This window comes from Amphibalanus amphitrite, unplaced genomic scaffold (genome assembly GCF_019059575.1).
Source record: "Amphibalanus amphitrite isolate SeventyFive unplaced genomic scaffold, NRLGWU_Aamphi_draft 000275F_arrow, whole genome shotgun sequence".
In the NCBI taxonomy this organism is placed as follows: Eukaryota; Metazoa; Arthropoda; class Thecostraca; order Balanomorpha; family Balanidae; genus Amphibalanus; species Amphibalanus amphitrite.
In genome coordinates this window covers 205793-230551 of record NW_024881770.1, presented here as the reverse complement: position 1 = coordinate 230551, position 24759 = coordinate 205793, and the positions used below count along the sequence as shown (strand labels likewise).

At 50.0% G+C, this 24759-nt stretch overlaps 2 protein-coding genes and 1 long non-coding RNA gene across 5 annotated transcripts in view; 2 read left to right on the top strand and 1 right to left on the bottom strand.

The window, feature by feature from the left end:
• LOC122387152 (pumilio homolog 1-like) overlaps positions 1 to 24759 on the top strand; it is a 104918-nt gene that overhangs the window by 68838 nt on the left and 11321 nt on the right. For all 3 annotated transcript variants that reach the window (XM_043377062.1, XM_043377063.1, XM_043377064.1), the window contains one exon: positions 7801 to 7882. In XM_043377062.1, coding sequence (XP_043232997.1) covers positions 7801 to 7882 — 82 coding nt within the window. The remainder of the gene's footprint in view (positions 1 to 7800; positions 7883 to 24759) is intronic.
• LOC122387153 lies at positions 14910 to 17180 on the top strand. Its single transcript, XM_043377066.1, has 4 exons — positions 14910 to 15073; positions 15600 to 15762; positions 16161 to 16250; positions 16657 to 17180. The coding sequence occupies exons 1-4, from the start codon at positions 15008 to 15010 to the stop codon at positions 17079 to 17081; spliced, it is 744 nt and encodes a 247-aa protein (XP_043233001.1). The 5' UTR covers positions 14910 to 15007; the 3' UTR covers positions 17082 to 17180.
• Positions 17333 to 22166, bottom strand: LOC122387154. The gene is made up of 6 exons (XR_006257508.1): positions 22053 to 22166; positions 21055 to 21180; positions 20583 to 20785; positions 18954 to 19149; positions 18001 to 18129; positions 17333 to 17758 (listed from the first exon to the last, which is right to left on the bottom strand). It is a non-coding gene; the product is annotated as an uncharacterized LOC122387154 (long non-coding RNA).

The following is a 24759-nucleotide window of genomic DNA, read 5'->3' as shown; positions in this document are numbered from 1 at the left end:
CAAAGATTGTCCTTGTGATGTGAAGTAGAATATTCTATGAGTGTTTTATAGAATATGCCAAATTTTAAATTAATTTATTATTTGATACTGATAGCCGAGCATGTGAATTATGCCTCAATATAATTTCATTTTCTGGTTTTGAAATAGCCGGCAGTATTTTACTTCAACAAATGTAATATACATGGAATACATGTTGTTAGGTTATGTTAAAAGTTTAATAACAGGCAACAGAAGGGGCTGTTTCAGCAGATAATGTTTGTACCTTATGCATTACCTTTCTTTTCTGCAGGACCATGCTTCCGCTGGGTGGTCGACATTTGCCTCCTGAAGAAGTTGAGCAACATGAAGACCACCAGATGAGGTGTCTGCAGTTCATGTGGAACTCTGCAGACTACAAGTGTTATGCCAACCACAACCAAAGTGATCATGGAGGCATGAACCTCATGACAACACTTCAGATTTGCAGTTGTACCAAAGTGTGATTCAAACCACCTGTGGCATCTCACTCAATGCGTGAACAGTGTGATCATTGTGCAGTGTTCAGCTGCAACTAAGACATTTATTAGTGACTTGTTTTGCAATTAGCCAGTAGTCACCAAAAGTATTTTTGGGCTGGCTGCTGTAATTTGTTGTGCACTGCGCAATAGTGGTAGTGTTTTATCACTTGTCAAGTTGTCAGTTGTGCATGTTGCATGTTTCTTTCCCCTCGGCCCTCATTATCAGTTAAGTGGTGAATTGGCATCACTCAGTCTCCCCAGATCTCCATTGACTGTCTGTCAACCACCTAACTTGAGATGGTATTTGCTAATAGTGTCAGAAAAGAAGTGCTTGTAGACATTTTTAGGAATATGAGCTCCGTTTCATGCGTGTTCCAGTGGTCATTTTGTCACATGTCCCATAGTGTAATAAATGGAAACTGTTGTTCCCTTTTGAAGGTACTCGCGGATGCAGAAAGCGTTGGGCCTAATTATTAAACGCACCCTCCTATCAGCGACGCACGAAATCGACAAATATCATCCTTTTTAGAACAGGAGGAAACGAAAACTTGTGAACATAGCTGTACCTACAACAGTGCATAAGGAATTGAAATTCTGGGAGTTTTTGAAATTCGGAGAAACTCAAGTTGTCGACAGGTATGCCCCTTCTACGTCAAAGATCGCCTAAAAAACAAACTCTACAAAAGAAGGCAGTATTCGTATGTTCGTTGCAAATGCAGCCGCCTAGCAACATGCATTGCGGTCCGATGGCGAATTACACTCGTGCTCAAAAACTATGCCGGCAACTGCCAATGCACTTACTAAGGTGAGGAGAGGAAGGGTTATGTCAAATGTCAACATCATAGAAATGGCTTCATCTATTGAGCTGTGCCTATCGTACATAATTCAACTAATCTATGCATTTCGTTTCTTGCAATCTACTCATGCTTTCACTCCAGCTTCAGAGTAATCATCCCATATTGTACGTCTTAAGATATTGATTTCTATGGCGGTTTGCAATTGCTAGCCACGTCTTATCTCAGTTTGGTGGCCCCGCATCGGTCCACTCGGCCGCTCTAAAATTGACTTACGGAGGAGGATGGTGGCTTTTATTTTAGCTTCTCCGCTGACTGCGGGGAGCGCCGTCGCCGAGGTAGGAGCAATAATTAGCTTATGTTTGGGACTTGTTTCTACGCTTAATTAACATTTTAATGTTATTTTAATTTATTCATGTTAATCTTTGACGCATTCTCTTTCTATTGGTACCATCCACCGGTCTGAGAAGTACTGCCTTGCTGCGTAAGGGCCGATAAAAGATCACGCTTTTAGGGGTATCTCTTCAACATGGGGCAGGAGCAATTAATAGAGCGCTCTAATTTTAGCTTATTTCCCTGGTATGTCACCAACTGATTTGGCGTGATTTAGCACCGCGCCCGACAGGCCGTGGCAGTGCTGGAGATTGAGGGAGGTCGCCGTTGAATTCTAAATTCACCTCAGTGAGGCTGGAGGGACCTAGGTCACCCCACCCTACTCATTCGTGTCGTGCCGTGCCGCGTCGGTCTTCCGCTCGCCCCCGAACAGTTGCTGCGGTCGGGCACAGGTGCCACCCGTCACCCTCTCCCCCTCTGTCGTGCGTCACACATCTCCACGGAGCGTGTCAGTCTGTCCGGCTGCCCCGCGCCCGGGGCGGCACCGCCTGCCACCGGGCCTGTTACACAGACCTGACAGCGACCGGCCGTGTTGCCCACTTAGCGAGATGGAGGCGGGGCCGGCTGGCCAGGGAGGAGGGGGGGGGGGGTCGGGCCTGCAGGTCATGAGGACGTGCTAGTTGCTACCCTCGTTCCTCGGCGCCAGCAGGGTCTCGTCTCACAGCCCTGGTGCTGCGCTGTCTCCAAGGCGCACGGCTTCTCACCACGCCTCCGTTTCTCAGTGGAAGGACGTGACTTTGTTCTGGCTATTTTAGATCGGCTTTGGTGCCATCCTGGAATGATGTCAGCATTTAGTATCCTAAATAGACCATTTCTCCAACTGCGTCGTCAGATTGTCGATTTGCGGAAATCTTATGAAGACTTATGCGGGCATAAATATTCCAAAATGAATCGGAGATATCACGACTAATAAATTGCGATTGAGGGGTAGAATTTCTTTCATACCTTAGACTGAAAACCACCAAAGCTCGGAACAGATCTGTCTTAATGCTTCTTTACTACCTCAAAACATCGGCACCTCAATATTAGCTGAACGCTGAACATAAGGAAGTTTTACGGTGCACCGTGGTGTGGCCGCCGCCGCCCCCCCCCCCCCTCGCCCCTGAGACTCCCTCGCCACCTGACGAATCGCCACTGGCCTCCTCCCACTGCGGGTAGCAGACCGGACTCGGCTCTCTGCATAATAGATCGGCTCGCGCCGCGGCCGGCCGCCGCGCGGTCACTGTGTTTGGTTTCCATTCCCGCGCTGTCTCCCCGCCCGCTCTGTTATTAGGATACAGCGCGTTGTTGTGGACCTGTGTGCGCTGGAACGCTAATATAGCCCGGGACCCACCGCCGCCGGTGCCGGAGAGCGGTGCTGTTGCCGGTCGAATCATTAGCACTCGGCGGGCTCGATTGCTCTATTTGTGGTGCTCATCACACTGAAATGAGCCCAGCTCGGCCGAGCGGCAGTCATTTGGTGCTGTGTGTTTTGTCATTGATTTACTTTCGATTTGGTGCGGTCGATTCGGGCCGACCACAGCAGGTGTTCAGCTGGCCGGCTCTGGCCGGTTTTTCCGCCGCTGCCGTCGACTGTGGCGTCTGTCGGAGGCCTCTGGCGACCCGTCGCCGCCGGTGTTGTCGCCACTGCGTCTCTGTCGCGCCCGCCGACCGGAGGGGTGTCTCCGCTGTCGCCTCGTGTCGCACCGATGCACGGGTTGGACGCTTTTTGTGGCGGTGCCACGTGCCAGATGGCTGGCGCCGCCCCGATCTGGACCCTAATTAGAGGCGCAGTGGCGCCGCTGCTGACAACGCCGCTGTGTGACCGTGCCCACCATCGGAAGACGATGAGAGATGCGGGAGATTCGGAGACGCCTGGAGGCGCTGCCAGCCGCTCGCGAACCGCTTGCCGCCTCCGCTACACAGAGACACTGGACGTTGTTAAGTCGGCTTTGGCATTAGAGTAGGCGTTGTGCTTTATTCTGTCGGGTAGAAGGTCGTACCAGCCAGCGGTGTCGAGCACACTTTTGGCCGCTGTCCCATCGGGGACTCTGTGGTGCAATGCGGGGCCCTGGGAACACACTGAATAACCATGCCGTTTAGGGATGCATCTGATGTTGCTCATCTGCCGACGGCGCTGGGCAGGGCGTCGGTAAGGTGATGGGGGGGGGCACCCCCCCCCATCTGATGTCCTCCGAGTGACAGCCGACGGCCGGTCACTCTCACTCGCTCTCCACTCTGTCTCTCTCGGTCACCGGGCGGGTGCTCCGTTTAGACAAGGACATCGGCAGGCGACGCTCTCGGCATGCGGGCTCCTGCGCTGTGCTGGATATAGACTCGTACTCGTACAGTTGTACTGTGGTGGAGAGGATGTAGGCGGGTCTGAAGGCTGTTTTGCAGCGAGGTGTTGGTAGCTACTAGCTTCAGGCCTTGGACGCGCCTTTTACGAAGAGTGGCAAGAGAAGGTCATTTAGTACGGTGCATGGAGATGAGAGTAAAAGGATGGACGGGCTGTTGTAAAGATGCCGGTCGCAGGAGGCGGCTAGTTTGTGATACGCTGGTGTTTTCGTGTCGTGCTTTGTAGTCCTTATTGTCTGTAGTCAGTTCCACAGATCGTATGACTACGCCAGAACGTGGGCGCTTTTACTAACCGTGACATATTGCCTCGGTGGGTTTCGTGCGGAACACAGCGGGGCTCGGCGTGGCACCATCTCACACCTCCGTCGGACTGCGGTGCCATTTTCCGGCCGGCTGCCGAGCTGTTCCACAAATGACGGTCATTATCCAATTGGACGCGTGCTGCTGAGGTGAAAATGAGAGGGAAATGGCGGCCGTGAATTGATGGGAGCCGGGATGACTGGGTGCCCGCCGCGGTTACTCGTTTAGCCGTTTGAGGTTCCGGTTTGTGGCCGGGCCAATCCTACATTGACCACTCTGAGGTCAGCATGCGGTAATTGTTCCCCCTTCACATTGGCACGCATATTGCATACCGCCATCGGCCCAAATCGACGCACCTGTTTATTTGGTCGTTAGCTAATAACTGCTCCGAAAGCGCATTGTGATTCAATATTGCCAGCCTGCGCTCCATTCCGACGGGTTATTGTTTTCCATCCGGCGTGCACGATTTTCTACTCTGTATTCAGTGTGCACTAAATCACCGGAGCACGCGGCTTCTGATCACAGCAGCGCGTGCTGCGCACCTGTGCACCGGCACGTGCCCCCCCCCCCTCCGTGCGGTGCCGCTCGCCAACTTTAGACCCGTCCAACGGCGGCGCGCTGTGACGCTCAATTGGGAGCCGCGCGGCGGCTGCATTGTGCCCCTGCCGGCAGTGCAGTGGCGGCCGGGGCGAGAGTGGTGTCGGCAGTGGTGACTGGTGACGTTAGTGGTGTAGTGTGCGTGGCACCAGCGGAGGTGTGACCGTTGGAGCTGGTTGCGGTCCAGAGACGGTTTATTAGTCGGTGTCATCTGACCTGACCTGACCTGACCCGGCGGGGGCAGAGACGGAGTCGGACCCCGCTCCGATATGGGGGTGGTGACCGTAGAACACAACCTGAAGCTGCGCGAGCGGCGCTTCGCCACACCCCACCAGACGCTGCTGTATGAGCCCATCAGCACGGAGGGCAAACAGAGGAAGGTAGGAGCCGCCGCGGGCTGATGGATCCTTCACTCCTCACTGTGTTGTATAGTGGAGAGACGGACAGAGCAGTGAATGGGACGCTGATCACCCGCGCAATACGCGCACCTAGAAACTGAAAAAGCATGATCACCATAGAGAGATAATTTGAAGTAAGAAGGTAAATTGAGGGCAGGTCACTCTTTTGATGAACCATTCAGTAATTCAGTACGCTGGAGAGCCGTAGCCGAAGGACTGATGTGACTAGCTTAGTTTCCCTTCTTTTAACATTGGTCGCCGATGACCTCTGCATTCTATATGTATTGATGATGCCCTTTTACCCAAATTATCACCCTTGAATTTACACATTTTTCATGTTTAAAAAAGTGCCGTGGACAGCAACGATGGCTGCGGCGGGAACTGGAAGCTATAGGTACTGTCGCTGGCTTGTCATTACAAGCATTTCCAATAAGTAAAAGAATAGCGCCAGTTGAAAGGATATTTTCTAACAAAGATAAAAACTCACCTTTTTGCCGATTGAACTCCCCTGTTCCTCTTCATGTCCGGCCCTCCGATATTGCGGGGAGACCATTAGGTCCGTCGGCCGACCACTCGCTGACACTGATTGCCAATAAGTTGCAGCTCCGAATGGGCCCCGGCTGATTGCTCAGTTTCATCCAGCGTCAGTTACTTAGCTGATAATGGCTGTGGCGATTGCGAGGCGAGACAGTTTGTAATTTGTTAATGTTGCGGATCGGATCGTGAAATTCCAGATGTGACAATGCAATTTTACTAATAGCGTCGTTTTAATGTGGCTACGTCCTGTGTTTTCGCGTTTGACTTTGTTCTACGCTGTCACCAGTGCACTGAATCATGCTTTATGACTCCTGAGATATCTTTTGTGCCGTGCGCTATCAAACTGCAGATTAAGAAAATCCTGACGGTATGCAACTGCACTTTATTTGATAACCAGTCGCTTTCTTGTGCTATTTCTAGCGGGCCGAGTCGTCCCATTATCAGGCCATTACGGGGTGACTCCGGGTTTTCAACTGCTGTCGCGGACTGCGTGGGTCGCGTGTGGTATCCCATTACGAGATCCGCCGTCAGTTCGGTCAGACCCATCACATTTGTCGGCTTCTGCCGTCACTGGTATCATTGTAGCGCCACGGAGACCTGGAAATCGATCGGGACCGTGTGTTTGGAACGATTACAGACCGCCAGGGCGCTAATTTGCGTCGTGTTACGGTGCGATCAGCCGTCTTAGTGCTGTTTCGCGCGGCGGATTGCGAGTTCCAGGGAGAGGCGGCAGCGGTCGGTCGGAGGGGGTTAGACGGCTTTAGAAGTGTCACTGGGGTGTGTACGATGGATGGATCAAGTGGACGGTGCAAGGGTGGAAAATCCAGCGGGCTGCCTGCCAGGAGAGGTGAAAGGCAGACCGCGCTGCGTCCTTAAAACTTTCCGTTGTGGTCGTGGGTCATATCTGTGGAATGTAGGCAATGTCTCACCGAGCGTCTAGGCGCTGGTTTAGACGTCTCTCTGCTGGTATTACTCGACATTTTTCTTAGAGGCATCTGCCCGACTTCTCGGCGTCCCATCTAATAAGCAGTGTGCTGGTGCATATGATTTGAGCAGCTATTTGCATACGATTGTATCGCGTCGCGTCCGTGCATATGCCTGGACACATGCTATGCATCTGTCGTGTCCTGGAATGGTAACCGTCTCCGGGTTGCGACACGGCGAATGCGTTCGACATGGCGCAGGGACGGTCGGCCTGTGGGGCCCGAGGGTGTGTTCGTCACTGAACAATGTGGGCCGGAACAGGTGTGGCTTATCTGCACCGCGCTGCCGGGGCTGGGGTGAATGTCGGACTGAGCTGCTGGGGTGAATGCCGGGCTGCCATGCTGAGGGACACGTCTCTGCTGGTTGGTCTTGTCTGTCTGCCTGTCTGTCCGCCTGCCCGTTCTTATGTTCGTCTGCTTGTCGGTGTGCGTCTCCGTTGTGAAGTAAAGGTCAAGACTAGCGGACTGTAGTCCTGCGTATATCCGGCGAGATGCGATCACCAGGTGATAAGCGACCACGAAATGACTCGCTGACCCCGCGGAGCATCATCGCCCCATCCAATTCCGGACTGATACCATCACATCGCACCACATCACTGCATCACGTAGACCCTACACATCAGCGCAGTGCACCGTCATCACAGAGCCCTATCTGTTCCATCAGCGCCCTGCTGAATGTCGTGCTACGGCCAGGAGATTCGGCACAGCTGTGTCACTGTGTCGTGTTCTCTGGATGACACGCAGCTGCGTCCGTGTGTCGTGTCGGTGTCAGGCTCCCGTGTGGTGTCAGTGTCTGTGTCTGTGTCGATTGGTGACTGTGGGATATACCCCCCTGCTCCCCATCATCCCTAGATGGTATTGTTCTGTCCATTTCCGATTCCTCTATACAACAACTGTCCCACCGTTTTGTCCAGCGCTCAAAGTCAAGTGTCATGCCACTGACTGTGTTTTTGTGTTGTTTCAGCGTTTTATGAACAATGGCGGCCTGCAGCTGTTAACCCAGCAGCAGTACCTGGCGGCACAGCAGCAGGGACAGCTCCCAGCAGGTGAGAGGACCGGAGGAGACGGGGAGAGGGTGGGAGGACCGTTCAGCACACACACAGTGCGGGTTAAGTGCGCTGAGAGCAGTATTGATACCCTTTGGCGGATGGGCGCCGAAAGGAAACGATTGCTTATATGTATCCAATTGAAAAAAGATGTAAAATTCCAAGTCGTTTCAACAGAATAGAGCATGTCTGGTCGATTCTGGCAGTAAGGAGTAGCTCAGTCAACACTGAGCAATAAGAATGATGTTGTAGCTGCGATAACTCGGATGCTGATATTTACACAGCAGCCAGTCGTCACTCGCCCGTATCACTGAACACAGCGACGACCAAACATTGTTTTTTACTACGACGGCCGCATTGAGCAGTCTGAAAACTTTCCTCCAAACGGCGGTTCACATTGGATCTAAAGTGCCTCCGCCAGGGTGCTCCAATAGGCCAAGTTTCCGGCGGTTTTCGCCATAAACTCAAAGTTGCCTTCAAGACCAATCAGACGGCGCGGGGCGAGCGGAGGCTGCCGACCGGCCGCCGGGGGAGCTGATAGAGTGCTCCTGAGAGGCGTGACCTGCAGCCGGCCGGTCCGATTGTGGGAGGGGGGCCGCTCGGAGGTACTGCGCCGGCCGGCCCGGCGGCTCCAGCAGCTCGGCCCGGTGGATCCAGCAGCTCGGCCGGCCAGGAATAGAGCTGCAGCTCTCTGCAATCCGCGCCTGGGCTGGGCTGGTCAATGAAGGACAGAGATGTAGGATGATAGTGGGGATGGGGATAGGAATTTGGATGGATCTTGATGAAGAAGGGATGCTGTTGAGGACGGTCTTGATCGATTGAGGGGGGGTCTAATGTCCTTAACACAGAGAAGAGATGAGGGAGCTACGTCTCGTTTTGTTTTTGGTACTATGGTGCAGGTCATGCGTTTCAATGCAATGCATATTGCACATTGCTGTCTCATATCGTACAGCAAGCCGGCAGCTGCAGCAGAGCGCTCTTTGATCCCTCTGATTGAAGCGAATTCAATATGGAACGGCTGCTGTTGCGAGGCGGCGGATTCGTCGGCTGGGGGCTGACACGCCGGCCGGACCCGCCTGGTGCATTGGTGATCAGGGCGGTCGTGCTGGACTCATCTCCTGGGTGGAGATCGCGGCCGGTCGGTCGTGTCACGTGCGTCTCCATCGGCCCGGCGCCACACCGGCCAGAGATGGGGCTGCCAAGGACGGGCGGCTGCGGGCGCCCTGCATCGCTCGCCCTGCATCGCTTGCTCCACTCTACGGCGGTGTCCGGTTTGAGTGACTCAGGAATCAGGATCAGTGGTTGAAGACGCCGTCTGTTGTGGTTTCTATAGAGCCGGTAATGGTTCGTATGGCGCCCCTTCGTATGGCCCCTGGACTGGACGCTGAGACCGGAGTCACATTCTGAGTGTCGTATATGAGCTGGGTGTCTCTCCCGAACGGTGCACTGGTGTGTGTTGGATATCGGAACTGGATGGGGTGGGGTACAAAGGTCGGTGTTGATAGCGGAGAGAGGACCAGGCGACACTGGGTGGCGCTCCACTGGGGCTCAAAGGTTGGCTGTTCCACAGCTTTTGGAAATGCAAATAGTGCCAGAACCCCACAGGTAGATCCAACTTCAGTCAAAGTTCTGACAAGTTAAGCTGGACTGTGTCCCCTGCAGGTATGGGATAAGTGGGGAAATGGTGACTGGTTTCTGTCAAAAACACCTCGACAGTTCTTCAGGTGCGGACGCTTATAAGGCATATAAAGAGGCGATAACCTGTCACCATCTTTGGCTTCCACCGTGGCCTCCGATGCACATTGCTCGATGACGCATCCTACAGTCATTTCTGGACGCAGCCCCGTCCGGTCGGCCGGCGGGGCCGCGCACCGTCCCGCTGCGGCCCACACTGAGCTCAGCAGGGTCACCTTGACTGCTCGCAGCGGCGACCGGCCACCGGCTTATGACTATGGAGCGACAGCAGCAGGGGGAGGGGGGGCTCACCGGGCCTCCCCGGAGCCGGAGAGCGGACTCTGATCTGACCGACTGTCCGAGCCTGGCGGCAGCGTTCTCCCCTTTCCTTGAATTGACCACAGCAGCTTGGAGCTGATGCTGGGGCTCGAGTTACGCTAAGGTAACGCTAGGAGCGTGCCTCGTTGTGAGCGTTTGGTGTGCCTCGTTTTCGAAGGAGAGGGAAGCTTGCTAATCTGCGCTCCTTTGAGACTGAGAAGCTGTTAGGAGTTTTAGAATGATCCTCAAAAGTCGGGGCTTAACTGGCCTGTAAAGACCTGAGATCCCTGCTGAAGTCCTGGTTCTCCGCCTCAGAGAGTGTTAGATGCGCGTGTCCCATTTTCCATCAGCCGCTCGCACTATGTACACCGTTCCAATGTGCACTGTGCAGTGTGCAGCTTGTGGCCACGGGGCCGGAACTGGCTCTGCGTCGCCCGTCCAGCGCGGAGAGTCATTACCGGGGGTCACTGCATACGTTGAGCGTGTCCGTCCGTGCACAGTGGACCTGTGCACTGATGTGGGACATGCGGCGGCAGCCGGTGCCATGCGGTCGCGCTCCAGCCTCGGTCAACTGACGGGCGGTACGGCTGGAGACTGATGAATAGCCATATTCCACCGGCTCCCTGCAGCGACGCCGCGCGCGGCGGAGACGGTGGTCTCAGGTGCGCCGGGTGCGCGTGCCTGAGTCCTGTGACCCCTGCGGACTGCGCGCGGAGGGTCACGGGGGGATTAGTGCGCCGGCGGGGTCAGCGGCGGTCACCGAGCGGTCACTGCGCGCGACCACTGCCGGCTATGGTAATGCGCACCGGTGACCGTGTCGCCGCTGCAGCGGTGGAATATCAGATGGCTGAGTGCTGACCGAGGTATTCCGGGAGACAGCCCGACCCGACTGGGCTCTGCAGCTAGGCCACTGGCCGCCGGACGCCAGGGGTTGATGACACCGGCCGCGGAGGCTTGTTTGTGCCGTGCACGGCGAGCATACTATGTAGATGTGCGCGGAGAGCTCTGTGACATTCGGTGCAGCGGTGAGCGGTATGATACAGTCTAGCACTGAGTGGGGCCACACGTATGCCTGCAGGAAGTCGTGTCACGTTCGTATGGGACGAGGGGCTCTGTTCTCGTTCCAGAGGCCATTATTATAAAATAAATTCCGAGCCGGCTGCGAATTTTATTCCCGATTCTGAGCCGTTGATTATCATAAAAATGCAGCCTGAAAAAAAATCGAGCGGTAAAAAGAAGACAAAGTCACGTGGCGGTGGACGCAAAATTCCGAGCTACTGATTATGATGATGATGCAGATGAGTCTTCGGGGGAATAGCCTTTGCATCGGCTCCCCCATAGGTGCCCTATTTGGTTATAGGGGTACTGGGAAAAGGATGAGGATGAAGGCTGCATGTCTTTCTACATTTGCTCATGGTCCTTCCAGACGCTTTTGACGGATTCTCCATAGACAGTGCAGCTTCTCCTTCCTCTCATTAAAAAAGTCATTATAAAAATGACTTTTTTACAATTGAAGGCGCATAAACAGCGCCACAATTGTACAAAACTGCAAATTTTCAGCAAATATTTGCTGTCGGGTACCAGCGTCGTAAAATTTTGCAAAGCTAGTCTTATGACGATAATATCACTCGTAACTTATCAAATATTTCATAATATGTGCATTCCATGCATTTTTAATGCTTCTAGCGATAACTTTAAAGCTATTTGTGAGCCCTGGGACACAAAACAGCTTGTGTAGCAGGAAGAGAAGTAAGCGGCATTCATCCCCGTCATAATGAACAAGCGTCCAAACGTTCTGTCATGGGCGCAGCATTGGCGTGCTTAGAATTGGGATCATAATGTGAGTATATCAACTGCCTCAGCACGCTGTAGCTTATTTAAAATATATATTATTTCTGATTTTGTTCGCCTTGTCAATGTACCTAATTGATATTTATAACTAACATCAGTTGACATGGTCTAAAGAACGAACCAGGAAGAAGGGTATCTATTTGGGATTGGTTTTCTTTCACAAATGTATAGGAGGGATTCCGTTTTCTTTACGATCCTACCTGCAGGTACAGTAACGTTTTCCAGCAGGTTAAGCGTATAGTGAAGCTCGGGTCAGGGTCATGTCCAAATGACCAAATTAAGATGCGATGAATGTAAAAAACTCTGTGTGTTTCAGATGCAGTCCGAGCTGAGGAATCCTATGCATTTAGTGGAACGTTTATAGAAGTTACAAAAAATAGTAGGCAAGTCTTCGAAGGTCCTGAAGTTTCAGAAGGCGGTGCCTGTCGAATTCTGGCGGACTCCGAGGACTAATTGAGGACAATGCAGAGCTCCCAAGATCTCACACCCTAGATTATATCTGAGATAAATTTAAGTCGGAAAATTAATGTCAACAAGTCAAGGACGCGGCCAGAAAAGGTGATGATGACGCGGTGCGCCGCCCGCCGGTTGCGGCCGGAAACATCTCGCGCCGCTTGGTAAACAGCGCCAGGCATATCTGCGCTAGACCTGTAGAAATGGAAACTGAACACATGAACTCGTGTCAAAAAGCGAGATTATGTATCCGACTGGTCACTGGCAAACGCCGGCATGACCACATATCCAGCTCATTTAGAAGATGTGATATGGTGGTGCGACGCGCAACAGTTATACAATGGAACATGGAGTGGGTGTGCAAATGTAAACAGAAAGGGCATTTGGGACAAATTTCCGGCATTTGGGGCAATTGCCCGTATACAGCGCCTGAAATCGGCGATTTTTTTTTAGTTGAAAGAAATCGAAAAAATGTATGAAAAAAAAACTATTTGCTTTAGCTACACAGCTGTGCGTAAGGAATCCAAATCCGATTAGTTGGGCGTATGCCCTCCGCCGCGTCCGAGACTTTCTGGATCCGCCTGTGGTTATCGTCTTTATTGGTTTTCGCTCAATACTAGACGTGAATATGGTCGAAAACCCGACATGTTATACGGATCTCTTTCAAATACACAAAATGTCAGCGATTGTAATGCATGTTGCCGAAAGGTTTCTCGTGCTACTACTTTTTGTTCGAAATATATATATCCCAATGAAATCTGGCTGTCCTTTTGCTTAATCCCAGAAACTGATGGTTGAAATGCAATTTTCCTAACCGAAGCATGTCTTCTTTTAGAACTAAAGCTTTGCTATTTTTTAATAAATTGAGCGATTAGCTTGTTCGCACGATTCATTCATAAATACATCTCTAAATTACTCAATCCCAAGCATGAACAATGTTCAACGTTTTGAACCAGGCATAATACAGTTGCTGTGATAACCCACGAACTTTTGTCATCAATTTACCTTTAAATGTGACGTGAGTTTTGTTACAAAAGACACGGAAAACGTCTTCAAATATGTTTTATCAAAAGATTAAGCATAAATGTATGCAAAAGATTTTAAAAATCAGACTTATAATGCACATGATCACATAATATGGAATATAAAAAGCACTTGAAGTATGACATCATACATTTTTGGCTCATTTTTCGCAGCCAAATAATGAGCCGGAAGATGCGTAAAAATGAAGCACGCGTGAGTTTTATAATAATGAGAAAACCAGCCGGCTGCTTAATTCCGCTCGATTTTTATTTGCAGCCAGTGTCTCGATTTTATTTTATAATAATGGCCTCAGGTCTGTGAACGTGAACTCGGGACATGGGTGGCCACACCTTGGCATCATACCAATGCCGCTGTTGTGACGAACGGTTCCGATTATAGGCTGCATTGCCACGTACGTGGCGAGCTGCTGGGACGTGCTGTGTCCCCTCCCCCTTCTCACCTCCTCCTGTGCACTGCAGCCCCCTGTGCCGCTCTACGCTATATTATGCGCCGCAGAAGCCCCCAGCCCGGCCTGGATTGCAATCACCTCTGAACTACATATCTGCGCTGTGATGTGACATTGACGAACCGATCAGAGGCTGCATCACTCGACTGGCCTTCAGTCATATCCCAAGGACATGTCAGCCCGTCCCAACTCACCGCTCTGCTCATGTTAACCTTTACCTGTCACCGACCGCGCGGGGGTGGCCGCTCGCTCAACTATCGACACCATCAAGATCACAGGCGCTGCCAGCAAACTTTCACCGGCTCGCTCCCCGGCGGATAGATCGTCCCCCGGCCCGGATATCGCGAACATCCCGAACGGCGAGATCAAAGCCGGCGCGGTGGGCGGCTCCGTCCGGCTCATCCAGCCCATCTCTGCACTGTGGGCGGGATGTGCCCTCCCCGCCGGGGACGTCCTCTCCCCGCTGGGGGGCTGGGGGGCTGTCCCCGCCCGTAATCCTCCAAGTTGGTCGGTGATGGGGACCGTCCGGTCCCGGACGGCGGCTGCCGACCGATTTAGACCACCGGCCTGTGTGCCCTGGTGCGACCGATGACCAGGTGCTCTCTCCGTCCACGGTGATGAGACTCCCCGTTGAACCCGGTTTGAGCATTGAACGCCGCGGGGCTGTGTGAGATGGAGGATACAGCTGAACTTGCGAGTTAGCAACCCTCCCGGATGTTCGAAATTGAATCATAATAGGGTTTCAGCGCCGTGGTTTGAGAACATTTTTGTGAAGGCTGTTGGGTGGCAGGAATTACCACCTGTGATTGGAGCTGCTATTCAGTTTCTGAGCTCATGCGGCTTCTGTTTTCAGACGGTTTCAAGTAACGATACCTGAGGCCATTATTATAAAATAAAATCGAGACAACGGCTGCAAATAAAAATCGAGCCGAATAAAGCAGCCGGCTGCTTTTCTCATTATTATAAAACTAAGAGCGTGCTTCAATTTTAGGCATCTCCCGGCTCATTTTTTGGCTGGAAAAAGTGAGACAGTGAGGTGTGATATCATACTTCAAGACCTTAATTAATTGTAATTTAATGATTTTTTTAAAATAAATCTTAAAATAAGAAGATCATATCAATAATTTTAGGTATACAATTATATAGAATACGTTTGCAGACTATTGCAAGAACATTTGTAATGAAGTTTACTAATTTCTCCAAAAACAAAATATGTCGAGACTCGAGTTATCAGCTGTTGAAAGCAAACAACATTATCTGGGCCAATCTGGGCTATTGGTCATGTTTGATTTTAATTGATTAACGGTTTTAAACGGTACGTGTTGATCAACTTAGCAAGAATGAAGCACGTAGAGTCAGCATCGAAGAAAAAAGAGCTGTTTATCCTGATAAGAGAATTGAAAGATGTAAGTACCTATCATTTCCTGTTATCATTTTCACCTCAATGTTGAATTCAACTTCGCCAATTCATGCATTGTTTGGCTTAGCATTGGTGCATTACAACGCACTATGATTCTAAATATCCGCACCCAGTTATGCTTCAAGTCATGATATGCTATCCATTTGTTGTTCTCTCATTTTTGTCCATTTTTATTTTCAATTTCAACGAAAGATTAACTGCATATTAAATAGTAAATACGTAAGCCACTTTTGTTTTGTATGTAACATATCGAATGGTTACCGAATTCATTTCAGCAGCTGCGCATTGCTATAGTATGCTCGTTATGTCAAAGGTGACAAAGCTCCCTTTTTGTTTCATTTTCTAGGACATTTGAAATGAGGCTTACTAAAATGAGGTGCCTACTGCCTACCCATTTTGTAGCTACGGTCTGAAAGATTTCATTTTTATTGAGTAGGCTGTGAAGCGTGCATTATGGGATGGGTCCCACTAAATATTGCAATAATTCCAACCATCACTTGATCCATTTACAGAAGTTATTTGGAGAGTTCAAAACTGTGAACGGCCAGCACACCCGGCAACAAGCCTGGCAGGAAGTAAAGAAAAAGGGTGTCGATCTTGGACTTTGCAAGCCCGATGTGTGCATCGCTCAGTTCAAGAAAAACTGTTTCAATAACACGGTGCAGCGAACCCGGGGTGAGTAACTAACCAACTGGTACTACGGTATCGGCTGCGCATTCTGACACTCACGCCCATGACGTGTCTGGCGGCACAGCATCCCTGTCTTGCGGTGCAGTATCTCGCTGCGCAGGCTACTAGGTTCATTTTCTTTGTAAAGAAGGGTGGAAATCAGCCCAACGTCGTAGCTTAGCTGGTGGCTTAGCCCCCATTCTAAATTGATTTCTGTCGCTATGAACTTCAAAACTGCACTGTTGAGGAAATACTATATTAAGTTCATTAACATGTTGATACCCTTGAGCGTGATACCTGAACCTCGGTATAGTCGTATATTATTTCCTCATGCAAAAGTGTGCAAACTGAAGTTGAAAATGAAAATGGTAGCTAGCTCAAGCTGCAAATTCCTCTATCGGCAGAAAAACTCAGGAAACGGAACCGGACGGGACAAGGATGTGATTCGAGTACATCACTGACAGAGCTGGACGAGATCGTGCTGGATGTCATTGGTGAGTTCTCTCTCTCTCTCTCTCTCTCTCTCTCTCTCTCTCTCTCTCTCTCTCTCTCTCTCTCTCTCTCTCTCTCTCTCTCTCTCTCTCTCTCTCTCTCTCTCTCTCTCTCTCTCTCTCTCTCTCTCTCTCTCTCTCTCTCTCTCTCTCTCTCTCTCTCTCTCTCTCTCTCTCTCTCTCTCTCTCTCTCTCTCTCCCCCTCCCTCCCTCCCTCTCTCGCTCTCTCTCCCTCTCTCTCTCTCACACTCTCACTCTCACTCTCATTCTCACTCTCGGTCCCGGTCTCGGTCTCGGTCTCGGTCTCGGTCTCGGTCTCGATCTGTCTAGTCTGTCTGTCTGTCGTGATACTTATGCGTGTCAATGGAGCGCTCCGTCATACTAGTTTTTAGCACCCTTTTCATTTCAGGCAGGGACGCCGAAGCCGAAGCGGTGGCTGTTCCCGGTGGTCGTGGTATCAACGACTGGGCGACCCAGTCACCCAGTCTGCCGCCAATTGAGATGCCTGAGAGCGAGGAAGATGCTCGTAAGTCACTGTATGCAGTGTCACCAGCGTCCACCGCCAGTCCAGCACCTCCCCGGCTGAAAATGAGGTCCAGTGTCGGCCAGCGGTCAAGAGAAGACCCGTTGATGTGTATGGGTGTCTCCCGACCGAGCCGCAGAGAGCTGGGTGACGCTAACAGGGCCCTTCTCGCTATGCCGGAGGAAGAGTTAACGGATCAAGAACGCGACAAGGTGCGACAAATTCTAGTACTTAAGATGTTAAAAGGCTTGGCGGCTAGGGCCGACAGTGTATCGGTCGAAGAGGTTAAGGCAGCTGTGGCGATGTGGTAGGATGTTGGCATAGGCCTCCGCAATGAGGTTACATTTGAAGCTGTGAAAGTCAGGTGGAAAATGCCATCTACGGTTGTATTTTAATTCTGGTTGACAGAATACACTGGTGTTGACAGTTTTCCCAAACTTTGGCAATGAACAAACTAACAATATCACTTGCATAGTGATGGTCTTGGGCGGCCCAACATATAAACTAATCGAACAAACAGTTTCAACATCATTCTGTACAATGAGCACAGCACAAATTGAAGCACACAGTAAGACTGTCACTGAAATGGACGGATGGTTACTGCGCTCCTGCGCATCTACGTCTTGCATTTCCTTTCAGGTTGTCGGAATACTCTGGCGTTAAGAGTTTTCTCGAACGTTGGCAATTACCAAACTAACGTCACTTGTATGGTGATGTCCTTGAGCTTAATATATACACTAATCAAACAAACAGTTTCAGCATCCTTGCAATCAACACAGCACAACCTGAAGTGCTGGAAGGCATTTACTGGAACAAACGGATGAGAGCGCTCCTACGCATGCGTCCTTCTCGTCTCTGGACGGCCTCGGCGGGGATTTCCGCTTCAACTTCCGCGCCTTGAAGGTGCGGCTCCTCCTGCAGTTCATCATCCAGCCAGTTACCCAGGTCACCATGAGCGATGCAGATGTTATGGAGCACGATCATTGCTCTGTAAATCAGCACACACCATTCAGTGGGAGTGGGACAAATAAAGCAAATAGAGCTAGGGGGAAAGTGAGGTTTATTAGAATAAAATCTACGTAATTTTTGTTTGATAGGTATCGCTTTTCCTTACGTAGCTGCTCTATTCGCGGAGGTATTGGTAGAGACGAATGTCCCTCGTCCCTCATGATTGTTGTTACCCTGGAACTGTAAAGGATAATGATGTACGTATATTAGTTCATTGTTTACCGGAATGCACGGACGCTGTCTGCGATTCGCCGCATGCGGAGGCCCGTGTCCAGCCCTGGGAAGCGTCGCTTCAAAACCCCAAACGCATTCTCCACCAGCACTCTCGTAGCCGCGTGCGCACGGTTGTACCTGTTGGTATAGGCAGATGTTAATTGATTACTTCTGAGTAGTGTTAGCCATCCAATGAAAATGCTGTTTTAGAACGTCGAAAGAGACGGTGAGAGGTGACACTGACACTTGACAGGAAAATAATATTTTGAGAGTATATTGTAAGCATACGTAAGAAGGGTATGTCACTAGTACCCCAAGTGATGCCTCACTTACGCCATTTCAGCTGGTGTCGCTGGATCGGCTACTGGCGTCATGAGCCAGTGGGTTAAAGGATATGCGCTATCTCCGAGAAGCATCCCGTGCTGTACCGGGCCACCCGCGCGGAAGCTGGAATGCAAGGAAGGATGCTTGGAAGCAAGGATTTATCTAGTCGATTTGTGGGCCTTGCCTAACGCGACATATGCTCAAGAGAATGCTTAATTCGAAACTTGCCTTAGACTTTTCCACAAGTTGTCAAAATCATCGCAAAAAAAAGTTTGGAAACGCATGGATAATGCGCGCCGACATATGCCGAATCTGAACTGAAACTGACCTGAAACGGTCAGGATAAACAGGTCACAGGACAAAGGGCAATGGGGTCAGGGTCATGAAATTCATAGGGTAGATGTAAAATTAGTTAACTCGAGGGCACTAGTTCGAGGTTTCGTCGTGATCCTTTGCTTTTTAGCGAATCATTTGCAAAAATCCGAAAGAAGATCATTTCATCCCCCCTCCCCCATAAGTTGGTCGAGCAATCATTTCTGAACTAGTCCTGTTTTGCATAGGAATAACAAATAGGTATATGAGACAGATGGGCGTGGGAGGAGAAGCAGTGACATTCCTGCAACATTGTGGTAGCTTACTATTCGTCTAGGCCTGATGTTGTCAACACTCTGGCGTCGTGCACGCGGCCGGAACACTGCACGCTGGCAGCGAAAAATTGCCGGTCCGGTCCTGCAACGGCCATGCAGTTGACCGAAGTATATCCCTTCCTGTTCATGTAGAGGTCTTTTTTGTTCTTTGGCACTTGGAGCCTGAGATGAGTGCCATCCACGCAACCTGAAAGAAACATGCAAACGAAATCCAAATAAGCTACCAGTGATTTTTAACACGCGCAGCACAAAGGTTCTGAGAACTACGCCCAGTGGAAAGGGGGAGTGAATGTCGCCTCCCCCCCCCACCTAAGATCTCAGCTCCTATAAAAGTAAGAAAGACAAAATTCGGAGCGTGGGTGGCGGCGATAGGAAACTCTTGTGTGTAAATGTCATGACACTAGTTCAAATAACACATTCAAGGTCAAATGAGGTCAAGCGTGATCAAATTTGCCATATAAAGGACTGTTTTGTGTTTACATGCCCCTAACTCAAAAAGTTACCGGTCGATTTTCTCACTTCTAACACTTCACGACACGAAATATGTCTTCGCGTATAAATATATAATTTCTAGTTAAAGGGACTATCCCACCTTCTAAAATGTTGTTAAAACCAGTTAAATTGTGCCCGACTTTATAGATTGGATGACCAGGAACACGGTTCTGGCATTTATTTTTCATTAAACATCTTAGGCTTCCCATATTCCAAACACAAACTTTCAAATATGTGACATCACAGCCCAAAATTACCTCCTTCCCCAGGCCACATTACTGTCATAAAGCTGATTCTTTTTACTCTGTAGGCACCACAACAAAGTTCACACCAAGTTTTAAGCGATTTTTCAACGAACAAACCCATTTAAATCAGAATGACTAAACGAGGTGACGTCACACTAACGGTCGCTCCATGTTGAAGATAGCGCCTTGTACAAGGCCCATTTTCAAATGAAGGGAACGAATTTCTTCAACACCAAGAGTCCGCGGGGGTTGCAACCTAGATAGATAGTGGTTTCTGAACCTCGCCGCAAACTTGGCTATCTCAACTCAAACCCCATGTTAAAGGTGGGATAGTCCCTTTAATCCAACCATAAATATGGCCGTTAGAAGCCTTCTAAAAGTAAGATGTCGCCGGCTGAGGCGGGTATCCCCCCACGCAGGAAGCATTTCAGTCACAACTTTGAGTTTACACCATCATAACTCAAAATGTTACCGGCCGATGTTCGTATTTTTTAATATTAAGATTGTGCATTTCTAAGTCTTTACACAAAATTTGACGCTAATCAATCATAATCAGTGGTAAGCAACGCAATGCAAAACCGAAACCGTCGTGCGCCGGCACAGTCTACCATTTAGGCGATACTTACTATCGTTTAGTATACTTATTGACCTGCTTAGGCAAAAAACATTAAGCTCAAAGGGTTCGTCTTGTTAAAACCTTTCGATTGGCTTCTCCCCGTTCTATCTACGATCATCGGCTCGGAAGTTACGCGGGGGGGGGGGAGAATCTGTCCCCTCCCCTAGCACGCTGAATAGCCCATCGGGTTAACAAGACACGGTATGGCAAGAAACATAGTGCGTATACTTTTCCCATCAATAGAGAAACAGCAAGGGAGCTATTTACCAACGACATTGGGAATCCCGCCGATCCGAGAAAACCGCTGTTGGATGTTTTGCAGCTCCTCAGCAGCTGACGGCCATCTAACGACTCCGGCGAAAGCCGCAAGGATGGACAGCACGACACGTTTGATGACGCGGCCTACTGTAGCCGTCGACGGACCGTGGCCATCACCAACAATTATGTAGAATGCACCGGTTGCGAAGAACCTGGAAGATGATACCAGTGTTAGAAACATTGTTATGCTTTTCCGTCTAAGCAACTTTTGGTAAAAATTCATCTTTTGGAATGACTATGGTATGACTATGATGGCGCATAATATATTTGGGTGGCTTATGAATGTTCTCATGTCAATGCATGTAGACATGAATTATGTATGCATGAACGTATGCATGCATGGATGTACCTTCTTTCGGGTATGCATTTGCATCTATTTTAATTTCATGTGATCTTGCACGCACACTGTTTAAGTACGTACCGAAGTGCGATAAGAAGCTGCTGGCGCGGCGTTAGAGCCATGTTCCGGCCGGATGGATGCTGAAGGGCAGGGCCAACCCTGGCTTCGATATCGGTTGCCGTGCCCGAGTCGACCCTGAACCGTTCGCTGAAAAAAATGAATAAGCTTGCTTATGCTGCTAATAACCGATGCATACCCGATTGTCGTGTATTAACAGATTTAAAATGGGGATCCTTGGTTGGTGGTGACCTAAAAACTGCCACTTTTTCCGCATGCCTGCATATGTCAGCACTTATTTAAAAGGGTACAGGGTACAGTTAGTACAGCGTTTGCGAAATGCCATGCCCGATGCGTTGTGAACACTTACCGTTATCAATTGCATGATCACCTAATAAATTGGGAAAAAATAAAGCGATATGCGCATAACTAAAGTCTAGCTGAAATAATTTTCCAATGGCAAGGAATATTGCAATGTCCGGCTTTAAAGTTAAATGGTTATGGTAGCCTGCAAGGAACATGACGTAGATGATGGCAATATTTCGTTCCCTATAGTTGCGATGCAATTCCGCGCCAATTAGTTAGTTACGCGCCATATTCTGGGTGCCTGTAGCAAATTGAAAGTTGATTTTGGAAGCATTTGAAAAGTCGGTTGTTTTTTTACACTGATGTCATAGCTACATCATGAAGTGTAAGTTTTCCACCAAAATTATCCTATGTTTTGAAAAGTGAAAACGCGGAAGGGACATCCATCCCTTCGGCCGGCGAGGGTTATGTTCAGCTTTTTGACTAAATACGTACTCATATCATAAATGGATGTCACCGCCAAGTTTCACCCCTAAAAGTACACGTACAACATGTGCTACAAATATAAACTTTGATTTTGAGGGTATGTGACTGTCGCTAATTTGTTTGACCTAACCTTGAAACCTACCTACATGGGTGGTGGGTGGCGAAATACCTGAGCAACTATCGGTTTAAAGCACACATTTGTCATACTGAAAACATTCACTCTGACTTACCGAAATTGTCCTTCCATCGGCCACTCCAGGTTAATTCGTGGTCGAAACACTCTTCTGCGGCGCTGACGGGGCCGTCTATGACCGTTCACTAGCATATCACGTAATTCATCTTCTTCCTCAACGGCAAGCGCAGCAATTTGGTGTTCGGTTACGGTAACACTATATGCCTATATTGCTATCAGATTACGCTACTTGCACAATTGTTATTGTTGTATCCTAGCACGACCGCGGACCGGGCATGGTTGTCCACCTTCTCCCGGGGAAAGAGGAGAAGGCGCACAGCAGCCGACGGAAATACAGTAACACGAGCGACATGGCGAGGAACGGTGAGGGGCTTCGGCAGGCTTTAATGTTATCCACACATTTTTGGTTATTTTTACGTCGCTTACCGGCTAATTGGGCACAATATATGTAGAGAAAATATGTTTCGATGAGCCTTGGTACACTGTACTTATTCATAAATGGGCACACGTACCTACGTAGGTACCTATATTGGTCGTGTTTGAAGGCTGTCATGAAATCATAAATTAAGAAACGAAATTTTATAATTGTTGGTCTTTATATCTTTATATCACTATCGAAGTATTTGAAACACAGGCTTTTCCCAGCTTAATTTATAGCTAAATGTGATCTAACACTAAAAAGAAAGACCGAAATAAATTACATAGATATATTAATTTTGGTTTGCTCTAGGCGTGCGGGGATAAGTTATTTACAAAGTATACTCACAATTAAGTGACTATGAAAAGCCCTGCAATTTACACCATTACCAGGAAGTCTGAGTGCTACTTCATCTCAATGGGGATAAATGCAGCTCACTTCTCTTCTTGCTAGACTATCCCGGTGATGACACAAAGCTAACGATTTAGTGTAATTTTAAAGTTTGAAGTGCTCTTAATCTGTACAATATGCATGTTCTTAAGTATTTTCAGGATAAGGCGTGAAATTATCATTATAAGACTAGCTTTGCAAAATTTTATGACGCTGGTACCCGACTGCAATTTTTGGCTGAAAATTCACAGTTTTGTACAATTGTGACGCACTTTATGCGCCTTGAATTGTAAAAGAGTCATTTTTATAACAATCAGTAGCTTGGAAATTTTGCGTCCACCGCCACGTGACTTTGTCTTCTTTTTACCGCTCGATTTTTTTCAGGCTGCATTTTTATAATAACCAATGGCTCAGAATTGGGAATTAAATTCGCAGCCGGCTCGGAATTTATTTTATAATAATGGCCTCAGGGCGCTTTTGAAATTAGGTGAATAACTGTTAGCTTAACTCTCCATACATCAAAACCACCCAATAAGCTGTGTTTTATTATTTATCAGCCCAGGAGTGTGCTTTATTTTCAGCCTTGTATCAAATATCGGTGAATAACGTAGTGTTTCGATTGTCAGTCCTGTCTGCGTGGTGCGGTAAAGTCAGTGACCGCGCCGCGCTGCGGTGTGCGCGCTTGCTGCTGGTGACGACAGACCCACTCCCCAGCATGTCTGCGTGCTGTCTGCCGCTGGGGACGTGATCAGAATGCATGCCCATACCAGTCTGTCTCCGCCTTGGCGAGCGTGTCCCTCTGGCCGCCACCCGGTCCCAACTTCGACCAGTTAGTGAGTCCACGACTAACGACAATAGTCCTGCACTGCATGGCGCTGCAAAAATGCCCTCACTCGGCCCGGTCTAGCCCCGTCTGACGGGCGCATATCAGCCGTTTATGAGCGGCAGGCTTGCAGGGACGCGAGTCCGTCCTCGCCCGGCTCCCCGGGGCCCTGCGCCGACAGTGACACTAATCCGTCTGCATCGCGCCGATAACACGCAATCGGCGCCCGGGTCGTACGGGCGCTGACGCCCGGGACGCGCCGGCCAGAGATGTTTCCATTTGGGGCGCCGATGGGATTGTGTTACCGAAGCCCTGTTGATGGCCTCGGCGATTGGGGCGCGCTGTAAACCGGCTGTGCTGTGTGGGTGTTTTGACAGCCAAGGATCAGCTGTGGTAATTCGGCGGGGATTGATTTTGGATGCAGCTACCGATGTTGGGATGGGGCTATCGGCGACCCTGAACTTGGGATGGTGCTATCGCCGACCCTTGGTGCTGAGATGGCAATATCGGGATTGGCCTGTCTTCGACCTTAATTTTGGGATTGGACCACCCCCGAATTAAATGCTGGAATGCAAGTGGCGCGATCGCGGACTAAGTGTTGAGATGGGCCATCGCCGACCACCGTGCTGGGCTGACGATCGCGACTGCGCGGTAGCTATGCCGCTCAGGCATGCCGTGTCTGGTCGCCGTGTTTCCGAGCGAGAGTCCTGCTCTGACTGGAAACAGCGGCCGCGGCTCGGCAGCTAACGCCGGCCCGCTGTCGGCTGTCCCACGGGACACAAATGCGGTTTGTTGTCGGCCCCGCCGCGCGTGGGCGACGTTTTCGATCGTTTATTGGCGCCGCCGAACGGCTGTTGGGCCGACCTGCTCGAATAGGGATTACATCGCCACACGACGACCGTGCGTGTGAGGCGAGGCACGCTACTGCCGGGGACGACGTTAGCGACGACGACGACGGTAGCGACACGAGCTGCGGGTGACGTAGGACAGACGCCACCGTTGCGTGCAGCTGTCGTTGGGCTCATTCTGCCCGCTCGCCGCTGAACATTTGTCGGGCGGAGCTGAGGGCTGGGAGGCGGAGGTCGGCGGAGGTCGGCGCGAGTCGAGCGGGGT